Below are 17,663 nucleotides of genomic sequence, written 5' to 3' on the forward strand. Positions count from 1 at the left end.
ATATGTCCCTATTAAATGAGTTAGCATTTCAATATATTGGTTTCATAGTTTATAAGAAGTTTTTTGTTCAAACTTCTATCTACTTTCAGTAATCATTTTAAGAAATTTAAAATAATTATTCTCAATGCATACCTAGAATGTAAAAAATAATATGTTCTTCGTAATGGAATTAGCGTTCTCAGATATGGGTCCCTTAGTTGATAAGAAGTTGACTCTTCAAGCTTTTATCTATTTTCAGTAATCAGTTCCAAAAATTCAGAATTATTTCTCTCGAGGCATCCCTCCAAAATATAAATAATAATATGTATCTCTTAATGGAGTTCCCAATCCATGAGATTTATCCCTTAGTTGATAAGCAATTAATATTTTAAACCTTCATCTCTTTTAAATAATTATTTTCAGAAATTTAAAATAATTATTCTCAAGACATCCCTCAAAAAAAAAAAAAAAAAATATGTATCTATTAATGGAGTTAGCATTCCCTGAGATTTATCTCTTAGTTGATAAGCAATTAATATTTTAAGCCTTTTTCTCTTTTAAATAATAATTTTCAGAAATTTAAAATAATTATTCTCAAGACGTCCCTCCAAAATAAAAAATAATATGTATCTCTTAATGGAGTTTCCATTTCCTGAGATTTATCCCTTAGTTGATAAGCAAATAATATTTTAAGCCTTCATCTCTTTTAAATAATTATTTTCAGAAATTTAAAGTAATTATTCTCAAGACATCCCTCCAAAATAAAAAATAATATGTATCTCTTAATGGAGCTACCATTTATATCTACGAGATATTATTATATCTCGTATTAGTTGATAAGTAATTAATATTTTAAGCCTTCGTCTCTTTGAAATAATTATTTTCAGAAATTTGTAATAATTATTCTCAAGACATTCCTCCAAAATAAAAAAATAATATGTATCTCTTAAGGGAGTTACCATTCCCTGAGATTTATATCTCTTAGTTGATAAGCAATTATTATTTTAAGCCTTCATCTCTTTTAAATAATTATTTTCAGAACTTTAAAATAATTGTTCTCAAGACGCCCCTCCAAAATAAAAAAATGATATGTATCTCCTAATGGAGTTACCATTCCATGGGCGTAGGGAGGGGGGGCAGGGGGCAGCTGCCCTCCCCCCTTAGACCTTCAAATTTACATTAGATATGGCTGAAAAAGCAGATGGTTGGAAAAGCAGTTGATAAAAGACCCTCCATCACACTATCGACTGCCCCCCTAGACAATATGCTGCCTACGCCCATGTACCATTCCCTGAGAATTCCCTGAGATTTATCTCTTAGACATCAAAATGTACTTTTTTAGGAATCTACCCTACCCAACTACTTCTATTACTACTAACAACTCACCACAGCACCAAGCCACCTGAGGCCAACACAGCTATGCACGCTTCTCCTCCATCTCCATCCCAATCTATTCGAATCATACCTCTTTACAGCCTCCCAGGATATTCCTATTTCCTTTAAATCTTTCTTTATTACATCCTCCCACCCCAGACGAGGACGACCTACTTTCCGTTTAGCCCTATACAGTTGGCCAAAAATGACAATCTTCGGCAATCTGTCATCCTTCCCCACCTAAACAATATCTCAATCCCTCCCTCATTATAGCTGATACTTCTGATCACTGATCACTAAACGTAGCCTAATTTCGTTACAAATAAAGCAAATCAACTTGGATGAATCCAGTACTTCCACCGTGTGCTATTACTTCTTTAGCAACTGGGAAGCCTAAAATATATTAATTGATACTTTTAAATAAATTAGCTTCCCAGAATTTTAAATTACATATCACTTATACACTAGAATCTAAAGGCTTCATCTCTTTTAAACTATTTCCCAGGAAACCTTATTAAATGTGATAAATTCTGGAAGGAATAATTTATGTCTCACCCTGTAGGAAACCATAATCTGCGATTTATCGAAACACATTCCAAGCATTATCGATTTTTTAGATCTAGGCTCTTACATGAATTCCTGGAAAAGTAGTCTGACGTCATTCCCCGCAGTATTCATTATGCTTAGAAACATCTCTTGGCCAGAAATGGGTGTGGTCTTGTATAGTTAGAAACTTTACCTTTATCATAAAGATTGTCATAAAGAAAGATTTAAAGGAAATGGGAACTTCGTGGGCGGGTGTAAAAAGGGAGGCTTTGAATCGATTGGGGTGGAGGAGGAGCGTGCGTAGCTGTGTTGGCCTCAGGCGGCTTGGTGCTGCGATGAGTTGTTAGTAGTATTAGTAGTTACCTTTATCACTACTAACACTGCAGGGCCGGCGCAGACAGAATAATAGTCAAGAATCGTCGTTAATGCGATTACTTACTTATTGTCTCCAACCTATTCCTATTTTCTAACGATTATCTAATAACGTCAATTGGGATTAGTGTTGATACAATCTGTGCTCTAATGCTTTGTGTCTTAAATTTACTGTTGCAGACAGCTGAACTTACTGTGTTCCAGGTACTAGGCGCATATATATAAAGTACCAGGAGCCCGGCACTTTGGCACTCGGTAGGCTTGTATATATGGATTCTCATTGTCGCTTGTCTTCTAACCGCAGACAATTTGAGCTTTTTCTTGATGTCATGACGTCACTACAGGTTCGATAGAGCCATCCTGGGAAAAATACAAATTCTTTCTTAAAGTTGTGACTTAAAATAGTGTATTGTGACCTATTTAGATCGTTCTTGTGGCCAGAAATGTCAATCTACCAGTTTTAAGAAGAAGAATAACTATGTAGCTACTCTTTCCTCAGGAAAATGGAGGGCTCCACAGGGAACCCATAGAACGTTCATGGGTCCCAATGACTCTTAATCAATAGTTGCGCTGTTTATGGCATCTATGTAGGTTTGTACTTAGTTTTGGGCCACATTGTGATAGCGTTGAAGACTGTGGTGGCGTTCCAACGAAATATTTCTTTCTTCTTCACTTTCATTTTTGACGCGTTCTGATTTTTGCTGTCGCTTGGCTTATAACATCAAAGTTCTTTGTTTTTAACTCCATTGTTGACACGTTTTGGTGCTTTTTTCTCACGATTGCTTGTAATTCTCACTGACGCTTATCTCTTAACCACTATTTCATTGTTCTCGCTGTGATATATCTTTTAGCCGTATATTTATTTGTTATTCACATTTGTTTTTAAGTAATTTCAATTCTTGCTTCCGCTTATCTTCAAACCGTACGTTTCTTTGTTCTTCACTTTTGTTTTTGAGTCGTTGTAATTGTTGATTTATTCTTTATACATTAGCTAATCGGATTTGTCTTGCCACGTATTATAGTCTAGGTTGTTCATAGGTCTTCTAGGCATTATGAAACTACTTAAAACGCCTTTTGTAAATAGACTAATTACACTGGGAAAAATACGAATTGTTAGATACAACCACCATGGGAAAAATGCAAATTCTTCGTTAAAGTTGAGACCTTTTTAGGTCGTTTTTGTGGCCAGAAATGTCAATGTGCTTGTTTGAAAAAAAAAAAAAATATTTCGCTGATTTTGAAGCCCGACCCCGGCACTCGGCAAGGGGTAACCTTGTATATATTGAGTGTCGTTATAAGTAACAACCTTCAAATGAGTCAGCTTTGTTTGCTACCCTTTCCTTTGGTGAATGGAGGGATCTCCAGGGAACGCGTAGAACCTTGAAGGGTCCCAATGACTTGTAATAAACAGTTGGGTTGTTTATTGCATCTTTGCAGGTTTTAACTGGGTTTTGCGCTAAATTTTGTTGGCGTCGAAGATTGTGATGGCGTAGTTCTTCTAACGTAATATTCTTTTCTTCTTCAATTTCTTTTTTGACTCGTTGTGATTTTTGCTATCGCTTGTCTTCTAACAGCACGATTCTTTGTTTTTCACTTCATTTTTGACACGTTCTTATACTTGTTTTCTCACGATTGCTTGTAATTCTCACTGCTGCTTATCTTTTAGCCACAAATCATTCGATTGGAAATCAGAAGTTTTCGTGCCTTTTTTGCTTATTAGAAAGTTATCACTGTTATGATCTTGCCTTAGCACCATCAGGCTTTCATCTGTTTCCAAAACTCAAGGAATTTCATTACCTTTTCACATGAGTTTATTTTCTTCTCAGGATTCCAGCCGACTCGAGCCACCCGATTTGCTTCATTCCTGAGATGTGATAGTTTTTGTGACTTCTTGGAATTTCTTCCTAAAGCACTGGATAAACACTGCAGAACCACAACAGGTCAAATTTGTTTGGTAAATAATTTACTTTTTATCTACAATCAATGAGGAAGGATTTCGAACTTTAGAACTTGTGCGATCCGGCTTATACTAAGATGTCTTTTCGGTTAGTTCAACATCATAGGTAGCGCAACGGCGCTGTCTAAGTAAATAACGATGTGGGCATAATATTTTTTTCTGACCAAGGCACTCTGTGCCTTGTCACAGAAACTTCAAAAGGGTCTCATTCGATTGGAAATTGAAAGTTATAACGCCCATTTTAAGAGTCCATAGTGATTCAAGGGCAACCAGACCTCTACTCCCCCCCCCCCATTCCCCTAAACACATTCAATCAAATTTTTGAGATCGCTGTTTCGTTCAACATGGTTAAAAGGTTCAGTAATTATGCCTTTGAGGATGAAAACCCCTCCCACAGCCCTCAGGGCAAGGGTTGTAGGTTATACCGCTTGGGAATACAAGGTGTTTATGGAAGGGGTGGTCGTATTAACTTTGAAGGGGCTTATATTATTAGAAATCAGAAGTTTTAGTGCCCTTTTTAAGAGTTTAAGTGATCGAAGAGTAACTAGCCCTTCCCCCCACATACACACGTCCTCTTATCCCCAAATGCATCCGAAAGAAAATTTGAGATAGCTATTTGGTTAAAAAGAACTCCAAAGACCATATAAAACGCCGTCGGAGTTGACACAATCCCCAGAGCCTGGGGGCAAGGGTTTTAAGCCATGGTCCGAGGGCATATAAGGTTTTTATGGAAGGGGTCGTCGTATAAACTTTAGAGAGGCTCATTTGATTGAAAATTGAGAGTTCTTGTTCCCTTTTAAATGAGTGCCTGTCAATTAAGCTTTATGGCTAAATAATTAACAATAAATTCAAATTGCATCAAAATGATCCTGGATCCGCCCCTGGACAGATCATATAAAACTAAAAGGAATGCAAAGAAAGTGGAGAAAGAATTAAAATGTGAATTAAAGAGGTGTGAAGTGGAGGCCATGGATGAAATTGGTAAAAGATATAGAAGAACCAACCAGACGGCATAATAGCAATATCTTGTACTGGCATGTTATTTCGGTCACATATGCAGTGACCGTCATCAGTAGTTATACTACTGATCTACTCACCTACATATCTAATATTTTTTGTGACATTTATCACTGTTTATCAAAAGGATTTATCTCTATTTGAACTTGTATTTATAGTCATGGAAAGGCAGTGTGGTCTTCCAAATTATGTAGCCGTAGTTGTATTGGGCTAGTTAAATATCTCCATTAACATGCCTGAAAGTTCCAACATAATACTCAAAGCCGTTTATAAGGTATTACTGATACGTCCTTTTGCAACTGCATGCACATAGTGTTATGATTTGGTTCAACTTCCCTGACAACATTTCCTGAAGTTTTCACCTTAATCTCCTTAGTTTTAGCAGTACCATAGTCTTGGCAGTAGTAGTAGTAGTCATAGTAGTAATAGTAGTATTGGTATTATGGACTAGTTGCGTGATTTCGTCAAAATCCTGGGGAGGGGGGCAAAGTTGGAACCAATTTTTTAAAATCCATTGAAAATGACAGCGAAAACAGAAAAATGAGCCGTATAGTACCATAAAGATAAAGATTCATTAAAGAAAAGTGACCCGTTTCTGTAAATTATTGCATTATGTAGGCTTATTTTAGTTTTGACCGGATTTTTAAAGAAATTAAATTTTACATGAAGGGGCAAAATGAGGTCTGGAGGGGGGGGGAATAAGGTATGGGAGGGGTATTGGAATAAGGTATTGGAAATTGAAAGTTCGACTGTCCCCTTTAAGATTTAAAAGTGATCGGAGGGCAACCATCACCCTCCCACGCCTTTTTTCACCCAAATGCATCCGATCAAAATTTTGAGATAGCCATTTTATTTAAAGGACTTCTAAAGTTAAATAACAATGCCTCCAGGTTTCACAACCCCCAGCCCCTTGTGCAAGAGCTGTAAGTCATGCCAGTTGCCTATTGTTAATACATGTTTTTTTTTTTCAAGAATAGAGGGTGTGTGTAATCCTGGATATCCGAAAAATCTTCGAATATTAAGGTGAAACTATTAAGAAATGCCGACAAGAATTTCAAGTCCAATAAAAAAATAGTGTTTCTTTTATTAGGTGTGAAAATTAAATATCAGTAATATCTAAAGAGCAGCTGATGGCATCGGCCTTACACGAAGACGTATATGCAATATCTCAAGAACAGCTGAGGGTATTAAGTAAACTTTCAGGCACTGTTTAGAGGGATTTAAAAAAAATTGTCGGAGTGCAACCAGTCACCTCTCAGGTCTTTTTCGATTGCAATCTCCCCAAGGACATATGATCAAAATATGTTATCTAAATTCACAAAATCTGAAAGATTTCTAAAACGGATGTTTATTACTCAACGTTCAGAAAAAGTATGATTGATCTGAAAAAAAAGAGAAATAAATCTGGCTTTAATGCTTTGTTGCGTCCATTTTTTTTTTTTTTTTTTTTTTTTTTTTTTTTTTTTTTTTTTGTGACAAGAAAACAAAGTTTTTTTATGAATGATCTTGACAGCATTTATATCATGACTTTAAAAAACAAATAATTCCAACAAGGTTAACCATTAAAGATTCGAACTTGTGTTTTACCCCTTGATATTGCCTCATGCTTGTAGAATAATGAAAAACTGAACTAATGGTTATAAACATGGTTTGCCGCTTGGTTAGAAATTTGTAACTTTATTGTTGTAACCATCATTGATATTGTCGTTGTGAGGCTGAATTACTGTAACGACGTTTCTAAACTGGCTCTCTTTTCCAGGTTTTTGAAGAGGCAGAGAAGCTTAGAGATATAGATGAAACAATACTATCATAACTACTACGTCTTCAGGAATTCACAAATTTAAATATTTGTGTCATTCTGATCAGCTGTATCCCTTTTGAGAAGTTCAGATCTGGGACTGGCTTTAGAGAACCGTTTCAGATCCATTTTCCACAATATAAAAAGGGTGATTTTTTTTATGACTCATTTTTTTGAAAGTCATATAGATTTAGTTGAATTTAAGTTGAATTAATATCAGTTCTTTGAAAACTAAATAAAAAAAAACAAGTTTTTTCTTAATTGAAAGCAAGGAGTAACATTAAAACTTAAAACGAACAGAAATTATTACGAATATGAGGGGATCGCTTCTCCTCAACATCTCGCTCTTTACGCTAAAATTTTTTAGTACTTAAAAAAAAGCTTCTTATTGTTCTAATTAAAGGAACATAGTGTTTCAGGAGTCATTCTTAAAGAATTGGGACAAAATTCCAACTTTAGCGTAAAGAGCGAGATGTTGAGGAGGAGCAACCCCCCCCCCCCTCATTTACGTAATAATCTCTGTTCGTTTTAAGTTTTAATGTTGCTTTTTACTTTCACTTGAAAAAACGTGTTTTTTTCTGATCGTTTTTTAAATAATGCTAGGAAATCTTACAACGTCTCTAAGGAAAAATCCTTCCTCCTGACTAATTTTTTTTTTAGATCAGTGGTCCTATAATTATGGTGAGCGTACCCCTTCGGGGTACGGAAAATTTTTTAGGGGGTACATGGCCGGCCAACAAAAAACAAAACAAAAAACAATCCTTTAATTCTAGGAATGGTAATTTTAATTATATTTTAGCTGTAGTTTACTTAGCAGACCTATCGGTAACTGAGAAGGGGTACCTATAATGTTATATGGGTAAAAGGGGGTACAGTGTCTAAATGAGTTTGAGGACCACTGCTCTAGACAATTAAATCCTGGTGAAAATTTACCCCGGACACTTACCCTTAACATTTCCACGCGTAAGATTGCATCGACAAAGAGAAAGCAAGAGATAAGAAAAATCTCGTATAGGAATTCTGGTAAATTCCACCAGTGTTTCCCCTTAAAAATTCACCCCCTGAAAACTTCCCTCCCCACGACAAATTTCCCCCGTGGAAAATCCCACCTGTAGAAAATTCACCCCCCCCCTCCTCCGAAAAATGTTTACCTGCTCCCAATAGAAATTACACTGATGAACAAAAGGCACCTTTTGTAATTTAAGGACTTCCCCAGGGACTGTGGAGGGCAATGATATCTCCAAAGGCATTTTAATTGGGCCTCACGGCTATGCTGAACGGAACGGCTATGTCAAAACTTTTATCAGAAGGGTTTGAGATAAAAAGGGCCTGAGAGGGAGTCAATTAACTTTCCAATTTTTTGGTCATATCAAAACGGCACAAGAACCTTTAATTTCCCTTCAAATGATCGACCTCCCAATATTTTGGGGCCACTGGCTTGATACGATCACCTCTAGAAAAAAAAAATAAACACGCATCTGTGATCTTTCTTCTTGCAAAAAAAAAAAAAATACAAATTCTACATTTTTGCAGGTACGAGCTTGAAACCTCTACAGTAGAGTTTTTTGATATGCTAAATTCGATGGTGTGATTTTCATTAAGATTTCTTGACTTTTAGGGGGTGTTTTTCCCTTTTTTCAAAGGTAAGGCAAGTTTCATCAGACTTGTAGCCCATGATGGGTAATGATTAAACTTAATGATACTTATATATTTGAAATCAAAATAACAATCCAATTCTTTTGATATATCTATTGGTATCAAAATTCTGTTTTTTAGAGTTTCGGTTACTACTGAGTAACCGGGTTGCTCCTTACTTACAGTTCGTTACCAGGAACTGTTTGAAAAAAAGAGGATGATAAAAACAATATAATAACGTTGATTGTCCTGTAATGAGCGTAAAGAAAACTTAGCAATGGGTATTCACTGTCAATGTTTTCGAATGAAACCTGACTGTTGGTTCGCAGAATCTGTTTTGGGATGGATAAAAGGGTCATCAACACGGTTAAGAATTGGCAAAAGTTTAAGGAATTCATAGGGGAGATTGTGAAATTTCTATGGCCGGGTCTGATTTTCTTCAGCTTATGGTAGGGGTTGGCTGTCCCTTAAAAGGACAGTTTTGGTCTTGTATTTTTTTTGAATTGGCAAAAGTTGTAGTAATTCATAGGGAATATTGTGAAATTTCTGTGTCCGGGTCAGATTTACTTCAGCTTAGGGCAGGGCTTTGATGTCCTTTAAAAGGATAGTTTTAGTCTTGTGTTGTTTTTAAGGATGGATGAGAGGGATTCCTTTGTACCTATCTCCGAAGGGAATTTTTCACATTCCAACCTCATAATGCATGAATTTTCCAGACAAACTAATTAGCTCTTAATGTACAAACACATAAGTTGTTTTTATCTAACCTTTTTTCTTTTTATAGAGGAAATTATGGACATCATGGTCCTAGACAAACCAGAAGACACTACAGAAGAATTTTATCGCAAGTACGTTCGCTTGCTTTTAAGTGTTTTTTGGACAGTTTGTCGGGATTTATCGGAGCTTCGTTATGTGGCCCAAATGAATTTTCAAAAGTACTGCCGGCCAATCACTGAAGGTCAAGCGGAAGTATCAGATCAACTTAAGCTTTGGAAAAATGCAGAACCCATTTTTCGTAAATCCCTATCAGCCATTTATTCCCGGGAGCTGTCGAACATTCTAAAAGATGATGATGAGGATGAAACAAATCAAAAATTAAAAGCTGTAGTGGACCTTCCCTTTTTTACTAAGTACTTATTGATAGCTGCGTTTTTGGCGTCTTATAATCCATCAAAGTATGATAAACGCTTGTTTGTGAAGCACCATGGGAAACAGAGGAAAACAAAATCTTTTATTGCACAAAAAGAACGCTATAATAGTCAGCTCTTAGGGCCCAAACCTTTTCCGCTCGATAGACTTTTGGCAATCTTTTACGCAATCGTTGAAGAAAAAGTTGCGCCTTCTGCCAATATTTTTTCACAGGTAATTGTTAAAGTTCTGTAATTTCTTTTGCAGTATAGTATTCTTTCTCTTCAAAAAATTTCTTAATACTTTACATATAAAACAAAATGTATTCCCAAGGAAGAACATTGGGGCCTTTTGTCCCTCCCCCAAAACATGAAAAATTATATTAAAGTCGCATTTTTTGGTTGCGTAATGAATAAAATGAGTCTTACAAATACAAAATTGACGTTATTGTGATTCAACCCCTCCCCATCCTTTTTTCAATCCTGAAAAATGTTGTGTTTTTTTTCTTGTAATTGGAGGACAACTACCCCCCCCCCCTTCTCCTCTAACGCCCACCATTTCCCTAAACACATGCAATCAAAATTATGAGATATCCATTTTGTTCAACGTAGTAAAATGTTCTGGAAATTAGGTCTTTGAGGATGATAACCCCCTAAATAAAATCAGGTTTTTAGATTTCTTTAGTTTTTTCCCCAAGGCATTGAGTCAATTGATTCAAGTACAAAAAAGCGACAATTTTGATAGCTTTCTCTTGCTTAAACAGCACTTTCCAGACAGTGAAATGTATGATCTGTTGACCTGCAAAGGTATATACGCATACGACTATTACTGTTCTGGCGCACGCTTAAGTGAGGAGAAACTACCTCCAATTGAAGCTTTTTACAATTCACTGACCAACAGTGAATGAACAGCCGAGGAGTATGAGTTTGCCAAGAAGGTGTGGTCCAAGGGGAATTGTAAGAATGGATGGGATTATTATAGACTGTATTTGGCCAGTGACATTTTAACTTTGTTGGATATAGTCTGTAAGAAAAAGGACCAGATTTATTCAGAATTCGGGTTTGATATAGGCTATTATTATTCCACACCTCATTTAGTAATGGATTTAATTTTAAAAATAAGCAGGGAGGAAATAGGCCTAATCACCGAAGCCCTTAGGGCAAGGGTTGTAAATTATGCCCAGGGGGTATATAAGGTTTTTATAGATGCCACTTCATTGGGGTGACCAAAATATACATGAAATGTACACATATGCATTTGTATAAAATATTATGTGTCAATTGACGTTACATTGACGTTACATATTAATATGTCCATTGACAACAAAATTGACGATATTGTGATGCGACCCCTCTCCATCCTTTTTTCAATCCTGAAAAATGTCCTGTGGAAACAGAAGTTGTGTTTTTTTTTTCTTGTTATCGTGGTTACCTAAGAGAGGACAATGCCACTTCATTGGGGTGACCAAAATATACATGAAATGTACAAATATGCATTTGTATAAAATATTATACAAAAAGTTTGGTGTAAGTATACAAAAAGTTACAAATACAAGTATCACAAAACATTTTATTCAGTTGTTGACTCCTCATTATCAATCTCCAAAAAGGTCGTAGAAACATTGAACGACATATTGCATATGAAAAAAAATATGAAAAGAAGAATATAAATCACAGGTTACTTAAAAAAAAATACTGCACAATATCACGAAAAAGCAGACACTCAGCATTATGAAATGATGGGGGTCGACTGTTATTAATATCTGATAATTTTTGCCCACCTCAACAACCTTTGCAAAGTATTAAACACTCCAAATTGTTTTTGCATAATTTTTTAGTTGTGGTACCACGGCGGAAGAATGAGTATGAATTTGCAAATCCGAAGGTATTAAATTCGTACTGATGAGATACACTTCTTTTTCAAACATGGTTAAAATTTAGAATGTTATGAGCCGTAATGGTCACAAAAGACGGAAAAAAAACTTATATAACGCCTTAAAATTACATTGCCCTTTGTTGCCAACAATCTTGGAGTAGTCAACCCGACTCTTTAGCCTTAAGTCCGAGATCAGCTGCGAACGAGTGAAACGCAAGCTGTTAGCGATAGCCTAGTGACCAAAAAGACAGGACAGAAGGAACGGAAAAAATTGTAACATGAAGGGTTAATAATGAAAAAAGTGGATATACACCAAAACAGAGATATTCGCAATTATTGACATTAAGATAAAGCCCATCATATGTAAATACATCACAAATGTAATATACATATTTAGTGAGGCTAGATTTGGATCCGAGGTAACTAAAAGGTCATCTTCATACGCTGTATATTATCAATTAGTAGACGGGCTAGTATTTACCTCATAAATTAGTAGAGAGGACGGATTTGAATCTGATACAACTAGAAAGTTATCAGCATATGATATGTATGATAAATTAGCGCAGAGGCTAGTATTTGGCTCCTAGATTAGTAGGGAAGCACATATAGAGAGCTAGATTTGGATCTGAGATAGCTAGTAAGTCATCAGCATATGATATATATATGATAAATTAGTAGAAAGGCTATTATTTGGCTCATAAATTAACGGAGAGGCAAACAAAGAGGCTAGATTTGGATCTCATAAAACTAGAAGGTCATCAGCATATGATATATATGATAAATTAGTAGAAAGGCTATTATTTGGCTCATAAATTAACGGAGAGGCAAACAAAGAGGCTAGATTTGGATCTCATAAAACTAGAAGGTCATCAGCATATGATATATATGATAAATTAGTAGAGAGGCTAGTATTTGGCTCATAAATTAACGGAGAGGCAAACAAAGAGGCTAGATTTGGATCTGAGATAACTAGGAAGTCATCAGCATATGATATATATGATAAACTAGTAGAAATGCTAGTATTTGGCTCATAAATTAACGGAGAGGCAAACAAAGAGGCTAGATTTGGATCTCATAAAACTAGAAGGTCATCAGCATATGATATATATGGTCAATTAGTAGAGAGGCTAATATTTGCCTTATAAATTATTAGAGAGGCTAGATTTGGATCTGATACAACCAGAAGGTTCCAACAATATATATATATATATAAAGAGCATTGCTGAGTGGAGTTCAGGTTGGATCAGGAATAAAATAGAAAATTCAGAAGACATTTTCATTGCGATTCTTCAGCGTGAAAGACTGTTGCTCCTTGAAGAACATCAAGGAGCTGAAAGAACTTCAAATTTGTTGTTGTCTTCTTTCTTTTTGTCTTAAGAGCGCAACAGTATCCAATTTTTTTTTTTGGGGGGGGGAGGGGGATACCAGTGTGGCTAAATTTCTATCCTCGAGAGGTTTGTCGAAAATAATGTAGGCGATAAGGGGTAACTTTGAAAACAGATGCGTGTTTAAATTAAGGTATTGGCATGAAAATTACCTAACTAAGGACTGTTTATTACTATTTATTTGAATTTAGCCAACAATCAGGAACAACAGTGATCAAAATCAGTTGTTTATCCTAATGTATCCTACTAATTGAAAGAATTGCGATTGGTTACCATATACAAGATAACCAAATAAAGTAATAATGGAGAGGTGGCCATTTACTCTACACTATACAAATACAAAAAGTGCATTGGAAAAATAAAGGGTTAGACTATTTTTATGACAGTCAACCATATTATGATCTAAACTGGGTCGATCATCGAGATTTATCAGTATGAAAGGCCATTCCTCCTGTGTCCAGGAACAAACATAATAGTTGAAGAGCTGGAATTAATATTCAATTAGACATCTGGTAATTAAGAGGTCTATCTATATTAGTGGCTCCAAGCCGGTTTTGAGCCATGTCCTCGTGATATTTAAATTTTGTTATTCAAAATGTTGCATGTATTTACCTGAAGGAAAGTGAAAAGGCCATTAACTTCGTATGTTTAGGTCGGGTGGTCCACTAGCCATATTTTATGCTAATAAAAATAGTGTCTGCATAAACCACCTTTTATACAATGCATGACGTTATTGCAATACTGTCATGTTTTGTGTTGCTCTTTAACTGCATATGAATGTGACGTCCATCACATGAAACTTTTTTTTTTTTCAAAACTAAGGCTCCAAAGTATAGTCAGTCAAAGGATACACGTCCTGCCAATGACCTGCCAAAATATTTCCGTGCCCGACTGGGCCTCCGAAATATCTTAATATTTTTTTATTTTTTTTTACTTCATTTAGAACTTTCTGTCAGTTTTTATTTTCTTCAAATATTAAATCTTCTGTCGTTAGAACAGATACTCTATTATGACACCTTCTTTGTTACGACACCTTCTGTTTTAATATTACAGATAATATACACACTCTGAAAAAAACTTAATCTTTATGGCTCACTTGCAGCATCTTCGGTTTCTATATACAATAGTGGAAAATTGCAGCTAGTGAAATTACTTTTCCAGCACATCGTTGAAGTTTCTGCTGAAAAATTATTATTGAAAATTTTTCTGCGGGGTCATTTGCGGCTCATTAACTTATCTAATCTGTTCTGTCAGTAACTCCGAGCCAATCACCAATATTCAGCTATTGTAACGATAGCTTGACAGTGTACAACGGGTACTTGAAGCCAAGAGGATTATTTCCCATTATTGAATGTTTGTTCATCTATGCTTGCACATAGTTTTGGAAAGCCTACCCAATTTTTGGCTTGGGTATCGAGTTGAACTTTTAGGAACGGGTTTTGTTTTCAGAGGGATATAAAGGGAGTCTGAACTTTGTGTTGAGGGGAAGAAGGCAAAAAGAATTTCTGGTTTACATTGAAATGCATATAGCACGTTTTTCTTTTTTTGTTTGTATATATTTTTTTTCTCTTTTCCCTTTCTTTTCGTTTTTTTTTCATTCGACGAGGTCATTGGCTAGTTGGCAGTAGGCCCATACTATTACTTATGTATTTATATTCACTCCCCGCAGCTGCCACCAAAAAAATAGAGACTTTGTTCTAGGGATCATTGTCTTAAGTGATGGATCATTTTGTCCCCAAGCTTTTTAGGGCCTCAATAGAGAGAATTTTCTCCTTTTCTCTATACAAGCTGCCACCATTTGTATAAAGTTTTGTATCTGGGGACTATTGTCTCAAGGGATAAATCTATCAAATACATTTATTATTAAACTAAATTACTGAGTATAGCAATCTTTTGGGTGCAACATTCATGGAAGTTTTCTCCTTTTCTACCCAGCTTCCACCGTGTGCATAAAGACTTTGATCTTGGGACTTTTGTCTCGAGTGATGGATCATTTTGCCATCATTCTTCAACGGGCAACACTCAGGATAGTTTACTACTATTGCTAATAATAACTCACCGCAGCACCAAGTTGCTTGAGGCCAACACAGCTACGCACGCTCCTCCTCCATCCCAATCTATTCAAAGCCTCCTTCTTTACACCCTCCCAGGAAGTTCCCATTTCATTTAAATCTTTCTTTCTGACTGGATAATTTACTCACATTCTCTTTCCAGCTAACACCATATGTATAAAGACTTTAATCTGGGTGTTATTGTCTCAAGTGATGGATCTGTCAAAAATATTAGTTAATTGTTCAGTTTAGCAAACCTTTTGAAGGCAGCAGTCAGGGGAATTTTCTTCATTTTTCTCCCAGCTACCACCATATGCTTTAAGACTTTGATCTGGGGACCATTGTCTCAATTACTGGTCCATTTTTCCAACACTATGTGTTTCCCCAATGACCACCTGCGCCTCCTTATTTCAAGATTTTCTTCTTTTTACGTGAGCTATTTTCGAAAATATTCACTTAAAGTAGTTTTTTTTTTTAGCAGTTTATTAGGATTTCAGGTTATATCTTAGAGTCTTCTCCCTACACATTTATCTTAGTGTTCAGTAGGCTAGTGAAGGGTCATAAATATAAGTAGAAATGATTCTATAATAGTAATTATAAGTCTATAATGAATTTATTCTGCTGATTATATTTATAGAAATGATTCTATACTTCCAAATTAAAGCACATCAGGAATATTGTGTCAACTAGCTAGCTCCACTACTTATCTTCGAAGTTTAGGAACAGTTTGTCCCGGTGCTTGTTTATCTTATATATCTTATGTTATCTTATATGTAACTTCGATGGGACATAAAGCCCCAATGCAAAATCAGAAACCAGATAGCTGAGTTCATTCGAAAAGTGACGTAGCAAAAACCTGAATTCGTAAAATTAAACCAGCTTCATATGAGCGAAAAAATAACCAAGCAAATTATACTGTACTTGCTTAATAGTCAAATTATATTCTATAAGAAATGTGCAAATAACTGATTATTGTGAAACTATTTAAAATATAGATTTTAAAGTTTTCCCGTTCTTCAGATCCGCGTCCCCTTTGGCTAACCGGGGAAATGTCTGACACCCTAAACTAAATTTCGCAGTTTAAGTTCAAATTGTATTTATGATTCATGAGGAAGTTAATTTGCTGTTCCAAATCTGAGAAAAAACTGGAGTTTTCAATGGATCATTTTGGGCTCTATGTTCCATAGGTCCTTGGTGAGTTGTTTTATCTTGAAAAATGGCCTTTCAGTTAACTGATCAATGTTTTGATGGTTCCACGTCAGCTAAAACCTTGCTACATCTACCAGCCTCTGCAGTTGTGTAGCCTGTATTAGTATACTTTCTTTACGTTTTCTTCTAGGTATCATCTCTGGTTACTCTTCGGCTTGTCAGTCGCATTGGACATAGCATGTTGGAAAACCCGAAATATCGGTGTGCCGTCAATCTTGACTTCATTCGAAAGATATCTCGAACTGTAGGTTTTGAAATTATTCCATATTTGTACGATCGGGGTATTTCGACATAAAACTTGATGTATCGTATTAATTACGTTTTATCTCCCTTTTTACTTTTGAATAAATATTTTTGCCAGCCTTGTAATCCTGTTTAGGGAAATCATGTTAGGATTTAATCCACCAATGAGCTCTGGCCTTAGTTACTCCTGAAAATTAGTCATTCAGACCTTTTTCTGTTTAAATATTTTTAAAAAATGTGTTCTATAACTGTTCATATTTAAATGGCTTGGCATTAATATGCGAGAGGTCAAGGGAGGGGTCTCAAGAAGGGATATTTCCCTCCTGGAATGTGTTAAATTTCTCTAGCAAAATTTAGCTCAAACATTCGACATTTAGTCCTTAAAGGGGAGGGGATTATCATGTCCCCTCCCTTCTAGGTTATCATGATGGTTGTACGAAGGGGCTCAGTCTAATTGAACCGAATGAAAAAAAAAATGATTTTTCACATTGACTAAGTAGGCCTATGACACTGGTTTATATAAGGTCGTAAGAATTTTTTTTTTCTGATTGGTGTTGATTGATTTGAAAACCTTTTTTTGGCATTTTTATTGAAAAAATAGAAAAAAGATAACCCCTTCCTAGATATACAAAATACATTGCCCCCTCCCCTTTTCCGCACCCAACATTTTCCTGAATCGACACCACTGAATCGAAAAAATCGACTAGTTCCACTTTACAACACCTAATGCTTAGCTGAAAATTCCATGAAACATTTTCCGCTCCTGAAGTTCTTCGGCCGTGAATCCACTTTTGAGTTGAATTGTTTTTTTATTCTGCTTTCAGCTCTATCAAGTCCAGTTTTTTAATTAGGCATATTTTAGGCGAAACAATTGATTTAACTATATCTTTGCATATTCATACATATATTCCAAATAAAAAATTAAAAAAACGATTGATAACCTTAAGGAAAAACGACAGAAATAGTTTTACAACCAAGAATATTTTTTTTCAGAAATCAATTTGAGCAAGTACATTGGGAAAAAGAGATTATTGTCCTATACTTCGGTGTTAGAGAATGATTTAAATCCACCGGTTATTCTTGTGACGCCTATCGTC

At 35.5% G+C, this 17,663-nt stretch overlaps 1 protein-coding gene across 1 annotated transcript in view; it reads left to right on the top strand.

Annotated features, from left to right (window-relative positions):
* The window catches only part of Orc5 (origin recognition complex subunit 5), a 74,563-nt gene extending 57,992 nt beyond the window's left edge, over nt 1–16,571 (top strand). The window contains 4 exon segments of the mRNA XM_089105965.1: nt 4,098–4,225; nt 7,005–7,191; nt 9,460–9,523; nt 16,454–16,571. Coding sequence (XP_088962091.1) covers nt 4,098–4,225; nt 7,005–7,191; nt 9,460–9,523; nt 16,454–16,571 — 497 coding nt within the window.
* The last annotated feature ends 1,092 nt before the right edge of the window (nt 16,572–17,663 follow it).

The sequence above is a fragment of the Artemia sp. Qi Xiang Cuo genome, chromosome 2, assembly GCF_049724085.1.
Source record: "Artemia sp. Qi Xiang Cuo chromosome 2, ASM4972408v1, whole genome shotgun sequence".
Taxonomy (NCBI): Eukaryota; Metazoa; Arthropoda; class Branchiopoda; order Anostraca; family Artemiidae; genus Artemia; species Artemia sp. Qi Xiang Cuo.